Raw genomic sequence first — 24691 nt, 5'->3', positions numbered from 1 at the left:
TGGGCTGCAAAAATATTACAAGTATGTATCAACGTCGACAAAACTATCATCATATATATATATGTATATATATATATATATAAATATATATATATATATATATTTATATAATAGTTCGTCCTTAGTCGGCCTGGTTGTCTTAGGCTTCGCGTTTCGTATATAGGAACGTTGACCCTGTTCCATTCGCTCCACTTTTAACTAAATGACGAACCTTAGGACATTCAATAAAGGATTGAACTATATATATATATGGTTTAAAGCACTCTATTAAGCACGATCAGGAAAAGAAAAGGAAACTGAATCGGACCCATTCTGTAAAAAAAAGTACTTTCTGTAGGACGTCGTCAAAGGTCAAGTAGAAGGACTGAAAAGAAAAAGAATGCAGATGATTGATGACTTAAGCTAGAAGAGAAAACACAGGGAACTGAAAGTCAAAAGTACAAGTCCAGGAAGCATAGAAGCAGAAATTCGGTAAGAAAAATGTATAAATCTATATAAAAAGTTAATAATGATAATATATATATATATATATATTATATATATATACACGAGGTCTGTTCAAAAAGTTTTCGTAATTTTCGTTTTTTCAAAAAAATATTTATTTATTCGTCTACATTAATGTGGTCCCCTTCAAAGTAGTCCCCCCCAGATATAATACACTTATGCCAGCGTTTTTTCCAATTTTCGAAGCACCCTTGATATTCACTTTTTGATATGTCCTTGAGCCTTGTTCAATTCTTCCATTGTAAAAATCGCCGAGCTCAGAAAAACACGTCGAACCTTTAGCGACTACCACAGACAAAGTAAACAGTGAATATAGCTGAAAATTTCATCATACTTTAGGGGCATGTATACCAACACAATAAAAAAAAATTTTGACAATCAGACACTCCAGACCCGCGAAATTTAAAAATTCCGGGTACTTTTTGAACACACCTCGTATATATTAATTGTTTAATATGAACAAAACAGCACTCAGATTTTTTTTAACACAACTTTATTTTATGATTACAAACGTTTCAAGACTAAGGTGTGCCTCATCATCAGTGTAATTTCAATAACAGTTACTTATTACTAAACATTCTTTAATATTTTATTTAAAACTATATTTTGACTTTTTAATATAAAACATTAACTATTCCTTGCATTGGCAAGTGACAATTGTTTCAATCAATGCTCAGAGTCAGTACCGTGTCAAGCATTGATTGAAACAATTGTCACTTGCCAATGCAAGGAATAGTTAATGTTTTATATTAAAAAGTCAAAATATAGTTTTAAATAAAATATTAAAGAATGTTTAGTAATAAGTAACTGTTATTGAAATTACACTGATGATGAGGCACACTTTAGTCTCGAAACGTTTGTAATAATAAAATAAAGTTGTGATAAAAAAAATCTGAGTGCTGTTTTGTTCATATTAAACAATTAATATATATATATATATTCAATAGATAAGTCCTGGATTTTTTCAATATATTGATTGTTTCTTTTCCGAACAGTAAATCCAATAATAAAAAACAATTTGTTTTTTGAAGATGTTTAATACGACGTTTCGGAACTAGGTACGTTCCATCATCAGGTTTATTCTGTCAAATACAATGTTTTTTTAAAATACTGATTAACATTAATTAACAATGGTCAATACAGATTAATTAGAAAAAAATTTTGTTATAAAGGAATGGATTATGTACCGGATAGATAGTAATAAGACTTAACTAAAAAAGGTTTTATATAAAATTGAGAAGCAAAAATTATTTACCTGTAATAATTTATATATCCATATCACTAATATTTTTTTGTTAAAAACACTCGATTTTTTTGGAAGATATTTGTAGATGTTACGACTACACAAGACTTAAACACACTGATATGGATTTCTGTCTGCCAGATGTAAAGGACAAAGCACGGAACTCTTGGCAAAAATGATTTTTTATGGCTCTTGTTTGGTAATTTACGAAAAAAGGAAAAATATTGCTTTAGTAAATGTTGAGAAATATTATGTATATATATATATATATATATACATATACATACATACATGAACATGTATATGCACACCTACATACTCATACATACACATGCACATATCTATATATTAATGTATCCACAATTATACACATGAACACATATGCAAGTGTATGTGTATAGTGTATACCCAAAAACATACATATAAGCATATATATGGATGTACATATATTACAACATATATACATGTATACATATACACATATTCAAAAACTATTAGGATTAATTATTTTTAATCAGGTTTAAAAAATTTAAATATGAGTCATGAATGATATTGTGATCTGATCTTTTATTAACACTTTTTGACGAATTCAAAAAGATTAAACTGCTTTCAGAAAAAAGTCTTTTAAAAGTACAATCCTCTCTATATAAAATATTGGGTTCAAAGGTGAAATTATGTGAGTTTTCGATGGAATGCTGAACAAGAGTACTTTGGAAATTTCGGCTTTTATGATGAGTGACGCTTAATTCATGTTGTCTCATTCTCTTATGAATGTACTGTGATGTTTGGCCAATGTATTGTTTTTGACAATTTTTGCAAGGGATGGAATAAACTATGTTAGTATTGAATTTAGGAGGGGTGGTGGATTTAATTTTTGAAAACATTTCTTTAAAAGAATATAGAGCTGTTCCTGAAATGAAAATATTTTCTTCTTTGAGTAATTTGGCAAAATAATCAAATAAGCCTTCAATGTAAGGCATGCTGTGAAAAGTTGGTTTAATATTGTTGTCTTGGAATAACTTGGAGATGGATTGATATATCAATTTTATATAAAACCTTTTTTAGTTAAGTCTTATTACTATCTATCCGGTACATAATCCATTCCTTTATAACAAAATTTTTTTCTAATTAATCTGTATTGACCATTGTTAATTAATGTTAATCAGTATTTTAAAAAAACATTGTATTTGACAGAATAAACCTGATGATGGAACGTACCTAGTTCCGAAACGTCGTATTAAACATCTTCAAAAAACAAATTGTTTTTTATTATTGGATTTACTGTTCGGAAAAGAAACAATCAATATATATATATATATATATATATATATATATATATATATTTAAATCTACGTCTTCGGCTCCATCCACTATCAACGTTCGAATCTTTCTCCCCCCCCCAATCCGTCATCGTTGCCAATTCCCTTCCAACAGCCTCACACTTTTCATATATGGCGCTTTCCTTCGCCCGTAGCACGCAGCCAGCCAACCCTCAACTAGTGTTAGAAGTATCGAGGCAAAAGATCGATATTGAGTACTTTAAAAAGTATCTAAACAAAATATCGATGCCAAAAAAATATCGTGGCGAAAAGGTATCGATAGTACTCAATAGGGAATGCAATACCGTGTTGTTCTTTATAATTATAAATAATAGTCATAAGTAAATTCATTTGAACGATGTATAATCCCAAGTAACGGTAAATGTTGCGAATATTTTGTACATCTGCCAGACAACCCTTAATAAAAGTTTATGATAGCTCATGTACCTTCGGCGAGCTATCATAAAACTAGAAATATTGGAAATATTTTAAAAATGTCAAATTATAAAGGAGTTAGTCCTGAACTGTTGAAGAAGTAACAACTAAAATATTATAATAAAAGCGCTAAATAAATTTTGTATCTAAATAAATTCTTTGATTTCACACACTTCCAGAAGAGCTACAATTGTTCCAATTCTCGTCGTTAATTATTCCAAATAAAACTCTAATCCATTCAAGAAGTTATTAAAAATTGGTTACATTTAATCAATAATTAGAAAATTCATTACTAACGTCTCTTCAACCGGTAAACTGGCGGATTTTTCGGCGGTATTTTTACCGGTATTTATTCCAAAAATAACGATATTTTCGGTATTTTTACATAAGCGTCATTTGATATATAATACACTAAAGTTTAAATTTCTCGGAACAAATTTATCTTTAAATTCCATAATCGCATAAACAGCTATATCTTCAAGTGATTATATAGGATAAACAAATGTTAAATATTATCTCAACTCGTCATTAAACTGAATATTTATTGCTTTAATAAATAGAATTGGACTGATAGATTATGATGTTTGTTTCATCTTTTGTAAAAATTTAACAGTTTTTTAAGTGAAAAGTTTAAGGAGGTCTTCCTATGTGATGGGTTGAAAAAATCAATTTTTTTTCATATTTCGGTAAATTACACCTTTAAAAATAACATATTAAAATTTCAAATCGATATCTCAAATAGTTTATGAGTTACAGCCATTTAAAACGTGTACATAGTACAACGATCATTTTATCTTTAAACGCGTTTTTTCTCAAAACTGTGTTTTTCAAACTTTCCTCCATTGATTCTCAGAAACGGCTGGACCGAATTACTTGAAATTCACAGGGCACACTCAATATATTTAAACGCATGGAATGAATCTATTATCAATCGAAAATTTTCAAAACTTCGATTTGTTTATAGCAAAAAACAAAAAAAGAACGCCTAATTTGCAACTTTTATTTCAAATGTCTATCAAAAATCCAATTTTTTTTAAATTCATTTGATTATAGGTCATTCCGTGCTTTTAAGCCTACAAATTAAAACGCCGTTTATTTTTTTTTTTCTGATAAGCCGATCAGCCGGAATCGTGGAGGAAGCGGGAGCTCTTTTTTTCGAGGCGGGGGTGTTCAAAGCGCTGTAACTCTAGTTTGACTGAATATTTTTAGCTGAAATTTTATATTTATACTGTCCAAATATGTGTTAATAAATGATAAAAAAAATTGAAGTTCTAAATATTTACTGGTCGTAGAAAAAAATCCTAAAATATCCCTAAAAAACAGGCCGTCACATAGGAAGACCACCTTAACCGCCAAAATATTTTATATCGTACAGATTACCTCTGCGTAATCTTTATTTTTTTCTAACTTTATACATAATAGTTATGATAATTACTAAATATTTTTGCTTCTCATTACAATTGTAAAATATTATTTTTCGAAAACGTTTCGAAGTTTGAAAATACTATAGAAGCATCACATTGTTTTAAATAACAATACTCAACAAGTATAGTAACTTATTATTTATCTCGACAAAGTGTCCCATCTTTAGTGTATCATTAGTGTATCATCCATCATTAGTGTAGAAAATTATTTTTTACAATATTAGAGATTATGCTAATTTAACACATCGGATACAGACAATACAGTTTAATCTGTAAATAATATAATATGATCTTTTATGAGTTTTTGGTCTTTCCTATTCATAAGTTTGTTTTTGGTGAAAAGTACTCAATATACTCGTTAGTGATAATGAATTACTTAAATTGGATAAAATTTTGTTAAATTATTATTTAAAAAATAAACTTAGTAGTTTGTTTTATTGTTTAGTTGAATATAGTTATACATTACATATAGTTTAGTTGAATATAGTTATATACATTTTTTTATATTTGTACTAGTAACTTTGAATTTTGTTTACGTTTGTTTAAGATAATAAAAATACCGGTAATTTACCGGTATTCCGGTTTTAAAATGAAAAATTACCGAAATTACCGAAATATCGGTATTGCATTCCCTAGTGTTCATAGATTACTCAGTCGATTCTTTTTGAGTACTATCGACGAAAAGAATCGATATTGGCAAATAGATCGAGATAAAAAATCGATAGCAAAAGTACTCAAAGTATCGATATTTACTCAGTATTCGATGTTTCGTTCTAGTGCTACCCCCTATACGTTTCCTCTGCCCTTGCACCCTCACTGCCCTTCTCACCCTCCATTCGACGTCGTCCGGCGCCATGACAGTCTCTCTGTTCGACACGAACGACACGGGTCGATGTCGAAAGGAAAATCATTTTTTTTACTACTACGAGGGATGAAAAACTATAAATGAATAAATGGCGAAGGAAAGGATTTGTTTAAATTTGTTAAAAAATTAATCAAGAATTGTTTATTAAGGAGTAGTTTTGTGTATTACGATTGTTTTGTGTCCTGTGGTTAGGGATGCGAAACGATTTTCACTTTGGTTTGGTTTAGTTTGGTTTAGTGTGTATAGATTGTTACAATTAGTGTTGTGTAATCGTTTTTATGTAAGTAGTGTGTAGTGCAAGTGTTGTGATTTTGATTTTTTGTTAAAGGGATGTCATGTGTGAGTTGCCAACCCAGAAGTTGGGTACAACTTGACGATAGGGTATGTTGTTGAGATTGAATTAGAAAGAAGTGAAAATTATACTGAAATTTTCTGTAAATGTTTACGGGATATTTGCAACATTACTACAAAACTAGTGGGGCGCATGGCATCTAGCCTTAAGGCAAATTGCTTGAACTTCCTGTACCAAGTATTAGGTTGTCAAATATCTCCCTTCCGCCTTTTTGTATTATAAACCAAGAGAAAAAAAGCGAAAGGAAGATATTTGACAACCTAATATTATTATTTTTTTAAAAACGTTTAACATTTTTGAAAAAAATTGACTTCGAAAAAATTACATTTTTGAGAAACTAGGAATTTGACAAAAAATTACATTTTTTTGAAAAAAAAAAATGTTAATTTATTTTAACATATTTTGGTTATTCTGAACTTTTTTTCAATGCAATCGTACTGCTTTAACTGCATAGAGACAAAATCAAAGCGCGTAAGCGCCGCGTCGCCGTCTATCGAATAAACATTGGTACGGAACCTATAGGAATGCAAACAAAATTTATACTTATTGTTAAAATCTCTATAAAATATCTGATAATTTGATGTGCATATGTCTAATGATCATTTTTGACCGCCAAATAGCTTTTTTTTTTACTTTTTTTATTAGATCTCCGAAACCGCTAGACCTGCCTTTATGAAAATTTGATCAGTTCTTCATCTTGTCAATACAAGTTTTTTGAATTATTAAAATCGAACGCTCCGTTCTCTTAAAAAGTGAGTTACCATTTTTGACACTTTTTTCCCTGTATCTTCGGAACGGCTAGACATGCCTTCGCCAAAAACTAATCAGCACGTCTCCTTATCAATACGAATCGTATGTTTTTTGAATTATTCAAATCGGTTGATCGGTGTTCCCGAAATCGTCGACGAAAATTTGTATCCGCACACACACACATACATCCATTTTTTCTAAGGTATGCCAAAATATTCAGAAACCTTTGAAACGTAAAGATATATAAAAAATTTTATTGTTCGATTTTTTTTGCGATTACTATAACATACACCACGGAAAGTTAATAATAATAATAATAATAAACACTTACAACTTTGTCGTTTTGCAATTGCAAAAACAACCCCTCAGCGAATCTTTTTTCAATCATTTCTCTTCAAAATGTAAAATTTTTGCGTTGAAAAAATCTATCATGGTTTAAATTAATAATATGCTCGGTTAACATCGTCTTAAATTGTTTGGGATTTTTTGAGTTATTTTTTTATATTGATATTTACTATAATATCAAAACAGCTCGGTATACTTATAAATTTCAATAAAAATCTTATACTACGTAATTTGTCATATAAAAGTATGTTAAAAATTTAATTACACATTTTTATTGCTTTTTTTATCATAATGAAGGTTGTTCGTGCGTTTGGGTTATTAGGAATGTTGATTGCTAGTTCAAATTTATGTAAATTCCATAAAAAAACATTTGTAAGAACTTAAAAAATTGCAAAACTTTTGTTATTCTAAATGGACTTTCGACGGACATGAATATGTACAGTATATTAATACGAAAAAAATTATCCCAAAAATTATTTTACTTGTTGGCAAGAAAATCACCATGTTTCAAGTAATATTTATACGAAATCGACAATGCAATACTTAACCCAATTCTTTATTTGGCAAAAAGTCAAAAAAAACTCTGAAAATTCTTACGAAAAAATGCAGATAGTCTCATAAAAATAATAGATAATATATTTTTTTATTTCTTGCAACTTTTAAAATATTTATTACATATAATTAGTATATTTGAATCCATAATAATATTTAGTATCCGCACTTTTTTATATTTAACGTTCGAAATATTCAATAATAAAATCTTTCAACTACAAAAATGCTAAGAGTCATCTTTTCTATTTATTTGTTTGCTTAATTAAAATTATTAGCAAGTTTAACTAAGTTCTAAACGATGCAGAATTAAAATATCAATGACATATTTTAAATTATATATCAATAAATAAATTAAATAATTAAAATAATTAGCAACTCGGCCATTGCAAAATTCGCACTTAAAGAATCATTTCACATCTAGTTGCAAAGTGGAATAGTTGTCATATTGGTTTATTAGTTAAAAATTAACAAATATCAAACAGAATTTTGTAAAACGTTGTTAAAAGTATATATAGGTATACTAGCAAACCCGACGAACTCCGTTTCGCCACCAGATGGTTTCGTGAGTAAGATGAAGAATGTTTTTGTTTTTTTTTATATTTGAAAAGGAAAAATTTGATTTTATTATACAACAGCAATGAATTTATTTCGATTATAAAAATGAAGTGTTTTCTTAGTTGAACTTCTCTAAGTAAATAAAAGTGAATCCGCAAATTCATTGAAGTGCTCTTTGGTAAACCACATTTTTTGTTTTTTGGTCTGACGTTAACACAAACAAAGCGGATGGTTTTCCAACTCGTGAACAGGCAACGTATAACTGCCCATGTGAAAAACAATGATTCTCTAAATAATATATTTGAAATTTATCCCGCAAACACTAAGCTATTGGCTTTGTGACTTGTTAATTGTCATTGCGACCAGTCGGAATCATTGGTATGTCACCAAATCGCCAGCAATTTTTGATTGAATGGTGAAATTCAGTGCGTGTACATTATTATTCTTGACGGCAAGAATTGCTCGTTGGCTTAACCAAGCATAATTCTGATAATTCTCACTAATGTCATTACTCGAATTTTTAATTACGGTGCGTGAAGTTCCAGCAATTTGCATTAGGGCACGATGCCACGCACCATTAATTTTCACAGCTATAAATCTTGCAGAACCCGAGACCTTTCCAACGAATGCAAAATTGTCGAAATCGGTTCGTGCGTTCTGGGGTTATATCGTGAGGAAGGAAAACCCGACTTATTTTTATACATATGTAGATAATTTTTGTATATTCTAAAAGAATAGTGAAAATATGAAATGGCAATTTAATAGAGCTTGATTAAAATACTATTAACAAAACAGTGAATTTACTTATTTTTCTCTTAATGAATACAGTAGCCAATGGTTGTCATTGCGTTTGTTTATGGTTTTATTGTTTAATAACTTCAGGCACCCTTTTCTAGTCTCCAGAATGAATCTCAACAGCAACCCTCATGTGGACGATCAAACCCGAAACGAACAATTGCTTCTTCCAAGTTCAAGTGTTAACATTGAATGTTCATTAAAATATATCCTGATGAGTTAATTTATTAATTAATTCGATTCATATCGATGATGTGCCGATTGTGTTTAGTTTAATGTGTTTTGGTGCAATGTCATGGCACAACAGCGCATGGGACCGGCACCGTTCGCGTCCTTCGAAGATCTCTCTGATGAGGTGAGAATAAAAAAAGTATGTTGGACAGCACTATCATTCATATACACATTCATTTGTCATTCATATTTAAGGTAAACGTACCATATTACGGGATGTACCATATTACATTCATTGGTCACTCATAATTAAGGTAAATGTACCATATTACGGGATGTTAAGGAACATTTGACTTTACAGACGAATTTTAGAGAAAATATGAAAGTAGACGAACTAAATCTGTTATATTTTATTAATTAGACCTTTAAGATTATTATAAAACAAGATTTTTCGTCGTAGAACGTCATTTACAGAAATTATCGGCATTTTGCTGAACTACGCGTCTGTCCCTAATTCCGTGATAAAATTCGCCCGGTGAACATAATGCCGGGAGTCGTTGTACACTATTCTGTGATAGCGTTCGAAGCATACATTTTTGATCGTAAAATAAATATAGTTGAATATATGGAATGCAATACCGATGGAAAATTTCAATACCGGTATTTCGGTAATTTTTCATTTTAAAACCGGAATAACGGTAAATTACCGGTATTTTTATTATCTTACACAAACGTAAACAAAATTCAAAGTTACTAGTACAAATATAAAACAATGTCTATACAACTACAACTATATTCAACTAAACAATAAAATAACACAATAAGTTATTTTTTTATATAATAATTTAACAAAATTATATCGAATTTAATTAATTCATTATCACTACCGAGTCTATTGAGTACTTTTCATAAAAAACAAATTTATGAGTAAGAAAGACCAAAAACTCATTAAAGATCATTATTATTATAACTACATTATTATAATGAACTGTATTGTCTGTATCCGATGTGTTAAATTAGCATAATCTCCAATATTTTAAAAAAATATAATTGTTGAGTATTGTTATTTAAAACAGTGTGATACTTCAATAGTATTTTCAAACTTCGAAACGTTTTCGAAAAATAATATTTTATAATTGTAATAAGAAGCAAAAATATTTATCTTTTAGTAATAATAATTATCATAATTATTATGTATAAAGTTTGAAAAAAAAGATTACGCAGGAGTAATCTGTATGATATAAAATATTTTGGCGTAAATATCACTTAAAAAACTGTTACATTTCCACATAAGATGAAACAAACACTATTATCTATCAGTCCAATTCTATTTATTGTAACACCATATGAAGTCCTTTGGAAAGCAATAAATATTCAGTTTTAATGACGAGTTGAGATAATATTTGACATTGGTTTATCCTATAGAATCACTTGAAGATATAGCTGTTTATGCAATTATGGAATTTAAAGATAAATTTGTTCCGAGAAATTTAAACTTTAGGGTACGGTATACCGGTATACTGGTATTGCATTCCCTAGTTACGACCAATGCTTTCAAAAGCTTTTTACGGCTTTAAAAACTAATATTTAAATTCGGAAATCGTACTATTTTATTAGGATTCAAATTATAATTGATGTGCTATTGAATAAAATTATTATTTATTGACCGTTTTCTTATTTTGCGATCAAAATGAAAAACTCCCGTAATAATGTACTATCCTGGAATAGTGTACATTTACCTTAAGGGGCACAACTAGTGTAACCGCCTAAAAAAAAGATGATTTTTGAGAATTTATATTTAAAAAACTACTTTATCAATCGTTTCAAAATTCTGGGAATATATTTATACATGTTTTGAGAATACATAGTAAAATTCTTGAAGAAAAAAATTAAATATTTTTTAAGTTATCGTCGATCTCCAACGGCGCGACAAAAAAAAGGCCCTTCACTGCTGCAGTGATTCCTGCCTTCTACGTGGATGAAATTTAAAAAATACAAAATTCTTGTTAAACTAGATAATATTGTCTGTAAAATGACCTATGATAAAAAAAAATCAAAAATTGACAAAATGGCGGCGTTTTTTAAAAAAAAAGTCGAATTTTACCCAAAGTTTTGGTCCAAAAATTCGATTTTTGATCCGATCAAAAAATCGATAGTTCATTTTACGAAGAACTATACATAGAACATGTAAAAAAAATTCGATAGTGATCGGATCATTTGTTTTTGAGTAATCACTGCAGCAAATTCGGATTATGCTGTTTCGAGAAAAACGCGTTTAAAGATTAAATGATCGTTATACTATATACTATAAATATACTCTTTAAAAGGCTGTAACTCAAAAACTATTTAAGATATCGATTTAAAATTTTGGTATGTTATTTTTAAAGGTATAACCTATCGAAATATGAAAAAATTGAAAATTCGATTTTTTGAAAATTTCACACTAGTTGTGCCCCTTAACTCCTCTAGAATGCCATTCAGTAGTGTTTCATCTAACCTTTACTATTTCCTTGCAGCTGCCGGAAAGCCCGGAAAGTCAATCGTCTCGTTTGCCCGGCATCACGGAGCACGTTTTAGCATCCCACGATTTCGACCCTTCCCATCCCTTTTCAGCCCTCACCAGGCCCCCTGACCCCCAGCAAACACCCACAGACCCCGATCAGACCCCAACTGACCCAGATCAACAGTCCACGTTCCATGCTCAAATTTCCAAAGCGGAATTGTATTCGCATTCGTACGATCCCAGATTTCCGCAGAATTTTTATCCGTCCACTTTCCTAACAGATAGAGAGAAAAAAGGCGGCGAGAGCGATAGTGGTGGTTCGCCTGTGGCTACTTTCCAAAGTTTTCGAGGTAAAGGTAATAATGTTCCGACGAGTCCTAGGGAAAGGGTTGTGGTGAGTCCTAGACAAGGTGCTGTTAGTCCTAGTCCGAGACAAGGTACGATAAGTTTGCGAGAAGGTGCAATTACTTTGACCGAAGAAGTTGTCAGAGCTGCCAGTCCGAGACCTTGCGATGATGTACGAGACACTAGTAAAATCACATTTCAAACTTTTAGACCTGCTAATAAATCTCCGCAAAAAGACGTTCCTTTGACGCACCAACAGACTGAATATCAAAATCCACAAAAACTAGCTAGAAACTTGGCTGAAGAAGCAATAGCAGCAACACACGCCGGTTTGTCACACCAGATTTGCACTTTTCCTGCAAGAAGCAGCGAGGCTAAGAAAAACTCTACGTCGAAATCTACAAGTCCTGAAGACTCTACAAGAAATTTTGATGTCATCCAGCAAAAAATTGCAAAGTCTTTAGCTGAAGAAGCGATTGCTGCTACACATGCTGGCTTGAGCCATCAAATCAGCACGTTCCACAAACGAAATAACGAAACCAAAAAGGTAAAAAATACAGCACCAGATACTGATATTCCCGATGATGGTGTCCAACAGAAACTAGCAAAATCTTTAGCAGAAGAAGCAATAGCAGCAGCTTTTAATAAAAATAAAACAACCGAAGACATTACTTTAGGTGATCCCGAGAAGTCTCCACTCCTGATTCACCATAGACCACCTTTGGCAACCCAAGGGGCGGTCAGTTTGGCACCAAGAATAGATATTTCTAGAGCCAGCAGTTCTTCAAGGGAACACGATAGCAAGGACAGTGGTACCGAAGCTGAATTGGAGGAAAATATTGATGACTACACGATTGCTGGACCAAAAAGTGAATCCAAAAGCAAAGGTAGTTAAAAATTACATACATATATTGTTACTAACATATTGTAATTTTGGATTTTTGTGTTGTAGGAAGAAGTGCTTCAGTGAGTGCTGTATCGTCCTTAGGATTTCGTGAAGAAGGTGCCTTGGATTTGAGATCAAGTACTGAAGAACTTGACTTTTTTGGGACCTGGTGCCAAACCAGTCGAGGAACCGAGGAGAGAATCACAGTGTTCTGAGGTAACAAACAAACTAGTATAGTCATCAATTTATTACTAATATCTTTTTATTTTCTAGGTCGTCCTCCTCTGTATATCAGGGCGCACAAGTCGTGTCTCCAGTCTAAGTTCTGCAGGAGGCGCAAGGACTCCTTCACCACATTCCTTACTCCTAGAAACATCTTTTTGTGGCACAGGATCGCCTGCAGCTGGGGGAGTTGCTGTGGCAGACGTAGAGACTGGCGGAACTCCTTTGAGGAGAGCCCAAAACGCTGCTGGAAGTGCCGTTAGTGAAGCCGAAAAAGTTTTACTTGCCAGAGGAACTGATCCTACAGAAGCTGTACTGGCTGAAGGGTTCAGGTAGGAATAGATTGGTGGTAGATGGATGGTGGATATAGTGATGATGGTTTGTATTTTTGCAGGTTGCCAGGTATGAAGGGTAAATGCAAAACGAATGGACAGGTTATGGGTGGTACTGGTGTTGTTAGTAAGCAGCCTAGGAGCACTGGAGCAGTATCGGCTACGACTGCTCCGAAAACGATGCCACTTATCTCTACTAAAGACGAGGTCAAAGGGAATGGTCATGTCGCTAGAAATGGAACTGCGCCTAAAGATGTAAGTAGATAGTATATAGGGAATGCAATACCGATGGATAATTTCAATACCGGCATTTCGGTAATTTTTCATTTTAACACCGGAATACCTTAAACAAACGTGAACAAAATCCAAAGTTACTAGTACAACTATAAAAAAATGTCTATACAACTACAACTATATTCAACCAAACAATAAAATAAAACAACAATTTTATTTTTTTAAATAATAATTTAACAAAATTATATCCAATTTAATTAATTCCTTATCACTATCAAGTATATTGAGTACTTTTCACCAAAAACAAACGTATGAGTAAGAAAGACCAAAAACTCATAAAAGATCATATTACATTATTATAATAAACTATATTGTCTGTATCCGATGTGTTAAATTAGCATAATATCCAATATTGTAAAAAAATAATTTTTCTACACTAATTTAAGATCGGATACTTTGTCGAGATAAATAATAAGTTACTATAATTGTTGAGTATTGTTATTTAAAACAATGTGATGCTTCCATAGTATTTTTAAACTTCGAAACGTTGTCGAAAAATAATATTTTGTAATTTTAATAAGAAGCAAAAGTATTTAGTAATGTTCATAATTATCTTCAATAGATATAAAAATAAGTCGGGTTTTCCTTCCTGACGATTTAACTCCAGAACGCACGAACCGATTTCGACAATTTTGCATTCGTTGGAAAGGTCTCGAGCTTTGGTGCATGGCATCGTGCCTTAATGCAAATTGCCGGAACTTCACGCACCGTAATTAAAAATTCGAGTAATGACATTAGTGAGAATTATCAGAATTATGCTTGGTTAAGTCAACGAGCAATTCTTGCCGCAAAGAATAATGATGTACACGCACTGAATTTCACCATTCAATCAAAAATTGCTGGCGATTTGGTGACATACCAATGATTCCGACTGGTCTTCCGTTTGACTTCAAACGAATGCAATTTCCAGTTCGAATTGCGTTCGCAATAACAAGTCGCAAGGCCAATCGCTTAGTGTTTATAATAGAATAAATTTCAAATAGATTATTTAGAAAATCATTGTTTTTTACATGCGCAGTTATACGTTGCCTGTTCACGAGTTGGAAAACCATCTGCTTTGTTTGTGTTAACGTCAGACCAAAAAACAAAAAATGTGGTTTACCAAAGAGCACTTCAATGAAACGGATAATTTGCGGATTCACTTTCATTTACTTAGAGAAGTTTAACTAAAAAACACTTCATTTTTGTAATCGAAATAAATTCATTACTGTTGTATAATAAAATCAAATTTTTTTCTTTTCAAATATAAAACAAACAAAAAAAATTCTTCATTTTTCTCACGAAACCATCTAGTGGCGAAACGGAGTTCGTCGGGTTTGCTAGTTATGTATAAAGTTAGAAAAAAATAAAGATTACGCAGAGGTAATGTGTATGATATAAAATATTTTGACGCAAATATCACTTAAAAAACCGTTACATTTTTACATTAGATAAAACAAACATCATAATCCTTCAGTCCAATTCTATTTATTGTAACACGATATGAAGCCCTTTGGAAAACAATAAATATTCAGTTTAATGACGAGTTGAAATAATTTTTGACATTTGTTTACCCTATAGAATCACTTGAAGATATAGCTGTTTATGCGATTATGGAATTTAAAGATAAATTTCATACGAGAAATTTAAATTTTAGTGTATTATGTATCAAATAGCGCTTATGTAAAAATACCGAAAATACCGGGGTAAATACCGGTAAAATTACCGCCGAAAAATTGGGCGGTTTACCGGTATACCGGTATACCGGCATTGCATTCCCTAATAGTATATATTTACTTTGCAATTAATTGCTAAGATGTTAATTTATTTTAGCGTGCCATAACTACTGCACCGAAACCTCGAAAAACAGCACAAGCTGACATGCAGGATCACACGAGTCAACAACAAAGTTCAGATTACATCAGGATACGTTTAAAACCCGCACATATGTAAGTAACTGATTGATGCATTTGTATATATAAATGTAATAATAAATAATAATTTATAATTTATCCTTTCCTAGGTATTCTGACGAAGACGACTCCGTACCCATCGAACCAGCCCCTCCGTCCGTCAAACCAGTGACTTTAGATCTACGTCAATCCGATGACACGATTCACAAGCACCCTGATCAGAAATCGTTCAAACCTGCATCTGGTCACAAACCACAGAATAGGTCACCATCGCCATCACCAGCCTCGGCTTCCAGAAAGAGTTCTTTCTGCTCGTTGTTCAAATCGAAAGAGACCATAAGTCAACCAGATTCGCCGCGAATCAAGGCGACCGATAAATCTGGTTCGGTTCTGTCTTTGTTTAGACCGAGAGCCAAGTCGAAAAGTAAATCTCCGGTTGTTGAACACAGACACAGACAAATGGTAAGGATAAAAGACACAATTTAGTTTAAGGGGTTGTTTTAAAAAAAAAAAATGCAAGGTATTTGTTATTGTTTTTCTCGAAATGTATTTATCATAGAGACATGCGGTTTTTTTAAACAAAAATTACAAAATCATAGAATACTAGCTGACCCGGCAAACGTTATTTTGCTAAGTAAGGTATATTCAAAACAATTTCTAGAGAATAAAAAAAAAAATATTTTTAGTGTATAAGTCTGCGTTGTTTGAATGCTATATACAATGAGGTATTATAAAAACAATAAACCCCATTAGTTTGTCTAAATTTTGTCAATACAATCAAACTGGAAGTTTCATACACTTTCTATAGAAAACATGGTATAATCCAATCCAAGTCTTTTTTGGTATTTCGACTTATTGATTACGTTTTAAGCTTTTCAGATTCTTTTGGATTCTGGATTACTCAAGAAGGCTGGACAGATTTAATTGGTTCTTGGTTCTATATATATATATATATATATATATATATATATATATATATATATATACAACCAAGAACTAATATTCTATCACTATATTCAACATAAGGTAGTCGAGTAATTTCAATTAGGCCTTTTTATTGTCCAATCAAAGCACATTTTCGGATAATATGTATGCAAATTAGTTGTAAACACCTGAAACATTTTATAAGATATGTATAAAGAAATTATAAATTAACAACAATTAATATATAACTATTTACATTTTTATTACAAATTTTGAGGTTATGTTAAGAAACTTTATTTTTATTTATTTGTTGATGATTATACTTATCGCTGATATTTAGAATATGAAAATCTCAAATACTCTATTTAAATACGTATAAACAAATATACGTAAGTATCAAGTATATAAAAAATAATTACATTCCCATTGCCGAGAAATTAATTTCTCTATCGTCCATATGGCATCGCTTGCTATCATTAAGAATTAATTTACTTGCCACTTCGTAATAATTTTCCGTGGTTATTAAAATTTTTTGAAAATAAATATCATAAATTAAATGGATAGTTTATAAATAATTAATTTTGAATTGGAATGAAAATTGGGACAAAAAGTATCACATATATTTCTCCTGGTTCTAAACTACCTCCCTGCCAATTTTCATCTAAATCGGTTCAGCCGTTCGTGAGTTATAAGTGTTCTAACTTAAGCGATCCTCTTTTATATATATAGATTACGAAATTTTCTTTTTTTTTGCTGTCATTTTGTAACCAGAGGCCGCCAAAGTCGGCCTTGCAACATCTATCTCTTTTGCGATCCGACATGCAGTTTTTTTTTTAATTTGTGGCTTAATTTTTTAATTTGAAAAAAGTCAATTTGAGAAAAACGTATTTAAAGTTTTTAATATAATGTACTAAATACACCATTTAATTTAATGTACTAAATACATTATGATGTTCAAAGATGCTGACACATTAAAAAGGTCACGTGCATGAGGTATTATAATGAAAAAGAGAGCAGCTGGCATACAATAGCTCCGGAGCGATGAAAAAAACTTCGTCAAAAAAATAGATATTGACACGATTTTTTTTTAAATCTAAGGTTTTTAGTTTTTATAATATCAAAAAATCTCAAAATCGAAAAAAAATAAATAAAAACCAAACAACCCTTTTTACTTTATAACCAATTTGGTTTTTATCATTTATTTTTAGGTGCCTGTACAGAAAGAACCCGAAGAACCTGTCTACATCCGAATACCTCTCCACACCCCGACCGAAGAAGATCTAAAGTCCGGTGTCATAGGCACCAGACAAGATTTGGAGAAAGTTTTTGGCCGTGAAGTCAACAGACCAAGTGACATTCCATCCAATCGATCCAGAAAACCTAGTGACGAAGGATCTTCTAGAAATGTCAGGGTACAGAAAAAATCACCGCCGTCTGATGGTATCAGAATACCTCTCCATGGACCGCCGGTAAAACAAGAAGACATTATGAAAGTTTTTGAGAGTTGTTCGCGACCAAAGAATGACGATTCGATGAAACTGAAAAGTGACAGTGTAAGAATTCCAGTGCGTACTATGACACCAGAAGATTTATCAGGGCTTGTGGACACCAGGAAGATTGATTTTGATAAATCGAAGGATTATATACATATTTCTTTGCATACGCCGCCGCATGAAAAACCTGCAGATTGTTTTACCAAAGTTAAAATTGCTGATGGTAAAAAAGTGGTGAAGGCGCATAAAGGCGAAAGCAATACTCCCAAGTTGCAAAAAACGGATAGAATCGATGATTCGAGACCTAAAGAAGTTCCTAAAAAGCAATCCAAGTGTAGAAGGATACCGTTACCTGATGGTAGTATTAGGATTCCTTTACGTTCACCCAGTGATGAAGAAGTCCCTGAACAAGCTGCTGAAGTTTCTAAGAATTTTGAACCAGAACCAGAAAAACCGGAGATAAATTTTGATGAAGTGATTAAACAAGTTAAAGAAATCCAACTGAAATCTGATTTAAGTAGGCAAAGTGATAAAAAAGTGGAGGAAAAAGTTAGTTCACCTCAGGAAGAGAAGAAAAAAACAAAAAAACGTTTAGTCTTCACTACAAAATTAGGCAGTCGCGAGGAACAAGTTTTCAGCACCCAGTTCAGTTTGAGCAAAACCGAGAGCCAATGTAGTCAACCAGCGTCTCCAGAAGACCAAAAAGCTTCTACTGAACCATCAATTCCACCAGAAGAAACAAAAGTAGCTTCACCACCCAAAGTAGCCGCAAAACCTGCACGCAAAATGTTTTTATCCAAACGCACCCTCGCCCAACAAATTTTAGACTACGAACGCGATCGTGTTAAAACCGAAGACGAACTTTTGGAAGCGAAACCGAGTGAAACTGTCTCTAAACCTGCAGTGCATGAATTTAGTGATGTAGTTAATAAAATTAGTGAAACGCTACCTCAACAAGTGGTTAGTGAACCTTTATTTACAAAACAAGAGATTGTTAAGGATACTGCAGATGTTGTGGTGCATAATGGTGGTAGGAAGAAGGAATTTGTCAAAACCGATTCGTTTCAGCAAGCTATGAGGACGACTCCTGATGATGAACAGAGAAGCCTAAGGTAAATTGATAAAGGTTTATTTATTTATTAACTACCCGTAGGGTAAGTTATTGTAAGGGGCCGAAAATCGAAATTGAAAATTTTTACATTTCTCGACATTTTGAAGGTTTCTGAACATGTTGGCATACCTAAGAAAAAATGGATGTGTGTGTGTATGTATGTATGGATACAATTTTTCGTCCACGTTTTCGGGCGCACGGATCAACCGATTTGAATGGTTCAAAAAACATTCGATTCCTATTGATAGGGAGATGTGCTGATTAGTTTTTGGCAAAGGCAGGTCCAGCCGTTACGGAGATACGGAGCAAAGAGTGCAGAAAATAGAAATCGAGTTTTTGAGTGAACGAAGCATCCGATTTGAATGATTTAGAAAACATTTAATTAGTAATGATTGGGAGAAGCAATGGCAGGCCCAGCCATTTCGAAGATACAGAGCTAAATGTGCAAAAAATGGCAGTTTTTGAGAGAACTATGCGTCCAATTTAAATGATTCAAAGAACTTTCAGCTTATTTTAACAAAATAATTGATTTTGGAAAAAAAAATTGTTTTTATGTATATCGAAAATAATTCAGACTTTATTTTTAATTCCGACTAAAGTTCTAATATACTTTAAAAAAATAATTTTAACGTTTCAATTCAGTTTATATAATTCTTATAAATATTAGACAATGTTACAATATGAATAATAATCTATTTGAAAACATTAAGTATTCCTCGAACATTTCGTTACGATACGGAAAGTTCCAGCAATTTGCCTTAAGGCACGATGCCATATACCCCACTAGTTTTTTTTGCATAGTTTTATTGCAATTTTATATTCAAAATAATATACTATAATATATAATAGTTTTATTTTATAATCAAAATAATATACATATTTTAAGACAATATGATGTTGGTGTTAATGCATTTAAGAGATTATCTCCTATGAGATATCTCTCTTTCTTTTCATTATTAACATTTTATTTAAAATCGTAAGGCCATTTTTCCCCAATCTTCGTATGGGATATTCCTCGTTTAATTTTTTTAAATATACGTTTTGGTGACCTGGTAGTTTTTCGTGGTATTTTTTGCTCCTTTCTTTTATCATCTCATTAATAGTTTTTATTTTTAGGTCTTTATGTAGGGTCTCATTTGTAACATACCAGGGTGCGTTCATAATGCATCTTAAAATTTTCGATGCTTGTATTTTTTATATTTGAATTGCTTGCGCACGCCCATAGCTCAATGCCGTATGTCCAGATTGGGATAATTATCTTCTATATATATAAAAATAAGTCGGGTTTTTCTTTCTGACGAAATAACTCCAGAACGCACAAACCGATTTCGACAATTTTGCATTCGTTGGAAAGGTCTCGGGCTCCGCAAGGTTTATAGCTAAGAAAATTAGTTGTGCATGGCATCGTGCCCTAATGCAAATTGCTGGAACTTCATGCACCGTAATTAAAAATTCGAGTAATGACATTAGTGAGAATTATCAGAATTATGCTTGGTTAAGTCAACGAGCAATTCTTGCCACAAAGAATAATGATATACACGCACTGAATTTTACCATTCAATCAAAAATTGCTGGCGATTTGGTGACATACCAATGATTCCGACTGGTTTTCCGTTTGACTTCAAACGATTGCAATTTCCAGTTCGCCTTGCGTTCGCAATAACAAGTCGCAAGGACAATCGCTTAGTGTTTGCGAGATAAATTTCAAATAGATTATTTAGAAAATCATTGTTTCACATGGGCAGTTATACGAGTTGGAAAACCATCCGCTTTGTTTGTGTTAACGTCAGACCCAAAGAACAAAAATGTGGTTTACTAAAGAGCACTTCAATGAAACGCATAATTTGCGGATTCACTTTCATTTACTTAGAGAAGTTCAACTAAAAAACACTACATTTTTGTAATCGAAATAAATTTATTACTGTTGTGCAATAAAATCAAATTTTTCTTTTTCAAATATAAAACAAACAAAAAAATTTCTTCATCTTTCTCAAGAAACCATCTGGTGGCGAAACGGAGTTCGTCGGGTTTGCTAGTTGTTTTATATAAAAGGAGTTTGTTTTTATAGCACATATTTGAACTCCTGCCAATCAGCCAATACAACTCTTTGAACTTCTTCTCCATCTGTTTTCTTTTCATTCTGATGTGCGTTGACCAGCTTAACTTTCTATCGAGATGAATCTCAAGGTATTTTACACTCTCATATTTCGGTATTTCTATGTTGTTTATTTTTACGGCAAATGATAAAGCTTTGGTATCAAAACAATTAATTGAATTCATGTATCAATTACATTTAGGTCTCCTAATATTCCATCACCATCTTCCGAAACTCTTCTCGGGCGCCCAAAACGGACACCATCATCCGATGGTTCCGTATCACCACGTTCGAGCAGTTCTGCCGCCGTCAGGAGACGTGCAGAACTGGAACGAGCACAAAGAAGTCATCGGTCGTCCGAGGACGAAATGGACGACGACAGAGGTGCGACTATAGACGACAGAGATAGAGTGGCCGTTGTCGATCTTCAGAGAAGGTCATCGTCGTCTTCTTCAGGCGGCGAGGAGGAAGGCGCCAGGAAAAGGAGGAGGATGCTGAGGGCGCAAATTGCAGAGCAGGAGCCGGAGGCTAGGGTTCTGGTCGCTGAGTTGAATGAGGACTCTTTTGAGGTTAGTAGATGTAAAATTTCAATACCGGTATTTTGGTAATTTTTCATTTTAAAACCGGAATACCGGTAAATTACCGGTATTTTTATTATCTTAAACAAACGTAAACAAAATTGAAAGTTACTAGTACAAATATAAAAAAAAATGTATATACAACTACAACTATATTCAACTAAACAATAAAATAAAACAATAAGTTTATTTTTTTATATAATAATTTAACAAAATTATATCCAATTCAATTAATTCATTATCACTATCGAGTATATTGAGTACTTTTCACCAAAAACAAACTTATAAGTAAGAAAGACCAAAAACTCATAAAAGATCATATTACATTATTATAATAAACTGTATTGTCTGTATCCGATGTGTTAAATTAGCATAATCTCCAATATTTTAAAAAAATAATTGTTCTACACTAATTTAAGATCGGATTCTTTGTCGAGATAAATAATAAGTTACTATAATTGTTGAGTATTGTTATTTAAAACAATGTGATGCTTCTATAGTATTTTCAAACTTCGAAAGGTTGTCGAAAAATAATATTTTATAATTGTAATAAGAAGCAAAAATATTTCGTAATTATCATAATTATTATGTATAAAGTTAGAAAAAAATAAAGATTACGCAGGGGCAATCTGTATGAGATAAAATATTTTGGCGCAAATATCACTTAAAAAACCGTTACATTTTTACATAAGATGAAACAAACATCATTATCTACCAGTTTAATTTTATTTATTGTAACACGATATGAAGCCCTTAGTAAAGCAATAAATATTCAGTTTAATGACGAGTTAAAATATTTGACATTTGTTCATCCTATAGAATCACTTGAAGATATAGCTGTTTATGCGATTATGGAATTTAAAGATAATTTTTTTCCGAGAAATTTAAACTTTAGTATATTATGTATCAAATAGCGCTTATGTAAAAATACCGAAAATACCGGTATTTTTGGAGTAAATACCGGTAAAAATACCCTCCGAAAAATCGGGCGGTTTATCGGCAATTCGGTATACCGGTATACCTGTATTGCATTCCCTATTTGTGACTGTTGCGTTGAATATTGTAGATGTTTATGTGTTGTATGTTTTAGTTGGAGGAGTTTCCTTATGTTCCTACGACTTTACCGCAAGAACGTCCTGTGGCTGTTCCTATAGTACCCGTCAAGCAGCGGAGGAAAAATAATAAAACCACTTGCAAGTAAGTCAATTTGAAATGTCCAAAAGGCATATTTATTTGTAACTAGATGACCCGACAGACGTTGTCCTGTACCTATGTCTACAATTTGTTAATATAATATACTAATATTTACCGTTTACCTAAAAATAATAATTATTGTTTTTTAATTACTCTTCACGCCAAAATGCATATACATTTATAATATCAGCGATGTTAAATGTAGAACTGCTTTAAATAAAATGATGAGCCTCAATTCCAACACAATATTGAAAATTAAGGTCTTTTAAACAGTATAACATAACCATAACCATAACATAACACTGGTACTTCATGTTGGATTAAATTAGTTTAATTTTTTATTATTTAAGATATCCAAAAATGAATCTTAAACTTCTCCTAATCGATATCGTGAGAGCGGAATTGTATGTTTTCATCTTTACTTTCCCATTTGTTGTTATAAAGTGAAATTTTTACGAATTTTAAAAATATTGTGGAAAGATTAGTGAAAGATGCAAAGAAATTATATATTGAAAAAAAAAACTATATTGAAATTTAATATCCGAATCTTGTGCTGGCGCCCCCTAAGGCGTGCACTCGTATTTTTCGCATGTATCGCATTAAAGGTAGCACCGGCCCTGATTAATACTTGATTTCATATTTTGAGTGAATTACTTTGCCACAAATTCTTTCAATCCTACTTGGACAAAAGACAGTTCAGAACCAATGTTGCTACAGATTTATCCAGCTATCGATTCATAAAAGCCGGCGTCCCACAAGGCAGTTGCTTGGGCCCAACCCTTTATATTATTTTTACATACGATTTACCACAATCAATGCAATGTTAGATACAAAGAAGATGCAATTTTAGGTACATAGGTGATGACACAGTAATAGCAACATCCCATATAATTTCTGTAACAGCTAGCACAAAGCTACAGCACCATTTAAACAAAATAGAAGCATGGGCCCAGAAGTGGAGACTTAAAATTAATGAATCAAAGTCTTGCCAAGTCACTTTCACCCTAAAGAGAGACAAGTGTCCGGCAGTAAAATCAATGATAAAACGATACCTCAATCAGATACTATAAAGTATCTAGGATTGCACTTAGACAAAAAATTGAATTGAATTCCACAAATCAGCAACAAATGTAAACAGTTAGAGAGAAAAGTAAAATCCCTATATTGAATGTTAGGCCCAAAATCTAAATTGTCCCTCGATAATAAGGTGCTAATATACAGAACGGTGATTAAGCCGATATGGTGCTATGGGGATGAACCATAGACAAAACTCCCACTGGGGAGTTTCTTAAACAATTTTATTTTTACATATCATTATTTTATTTTTGTTTTGAACTCAAATACTGTATTTGAGTTACATATCACAATAGCTTACAGAATTGTAACTCGTTCTGATTTCTATTTAGAAAGTTAATAATAAAAAAATAATAATAATAATTTGTCATATCCTGTTCGTATGTGTATCATTCAATCTTCCATACATATACTGTATTTTATATTATTTTAATTTCT

The 24691-nt window shown here is 32.0% G+C and overlaps 1 protein-coding gene across 1 annotated transcript in view; it reads left to right on the top strand.

Annotated features, from left to right (window-relative positions):
* Positions 1–13619: 13619 nt before the first annotated feature.
* Positions 13620–24691, top strand: part of LOC113389814 (titin-like) — a 32517-nt gene continuing 21445 nt past the window's right edge. The window contains exons 1-7 of the mRNA XM_026626821.1: positions 13620–13853; positions 15705–15820; positions 15895–16246; positions 17917–19313; positions 21610–21976; positions 23076–23182; positions 24007–24029. Coding sequence (XP_026482606.1) covers positions 13620–13853; positions 15705–15820; positions 15895–16246; positions 17917–19313; positions 21610–21976; positions 23076–23182; positions 24007–24029 — 2596 coding nt within the window. The remainder of the gene's footprint in view (positions 13854–15704; positions 15821–15894; positions 16247–17916; positions 19314–21609; positions 21977–23075; positions 23183–24006; positions 24030–24691) is intronic.

Source organism: Ctenocephalides felis, unplaced genomic scaffold (genome assembly GCF_003426905.1).
Source record: "Ctenocephalides felis isolate EL2017-DRISC unplaced genomic scaffold, ASM342690v1 CF-g0.4_SCAFFOLD_03573, whole genome shotgun sequence".
Lineage (NCBI taxonomy): Eukaryota > Metazoa > Arthropoda > Insecta > Siphonaptera > Pulicidae > Ctenocephalides > Ctenocephalides felis.
The sequence above is the reverse complement of the archived record's forward strand: the minus strand, read 5'-3'. Positions and strand labels throughout refer to the sequence as shown.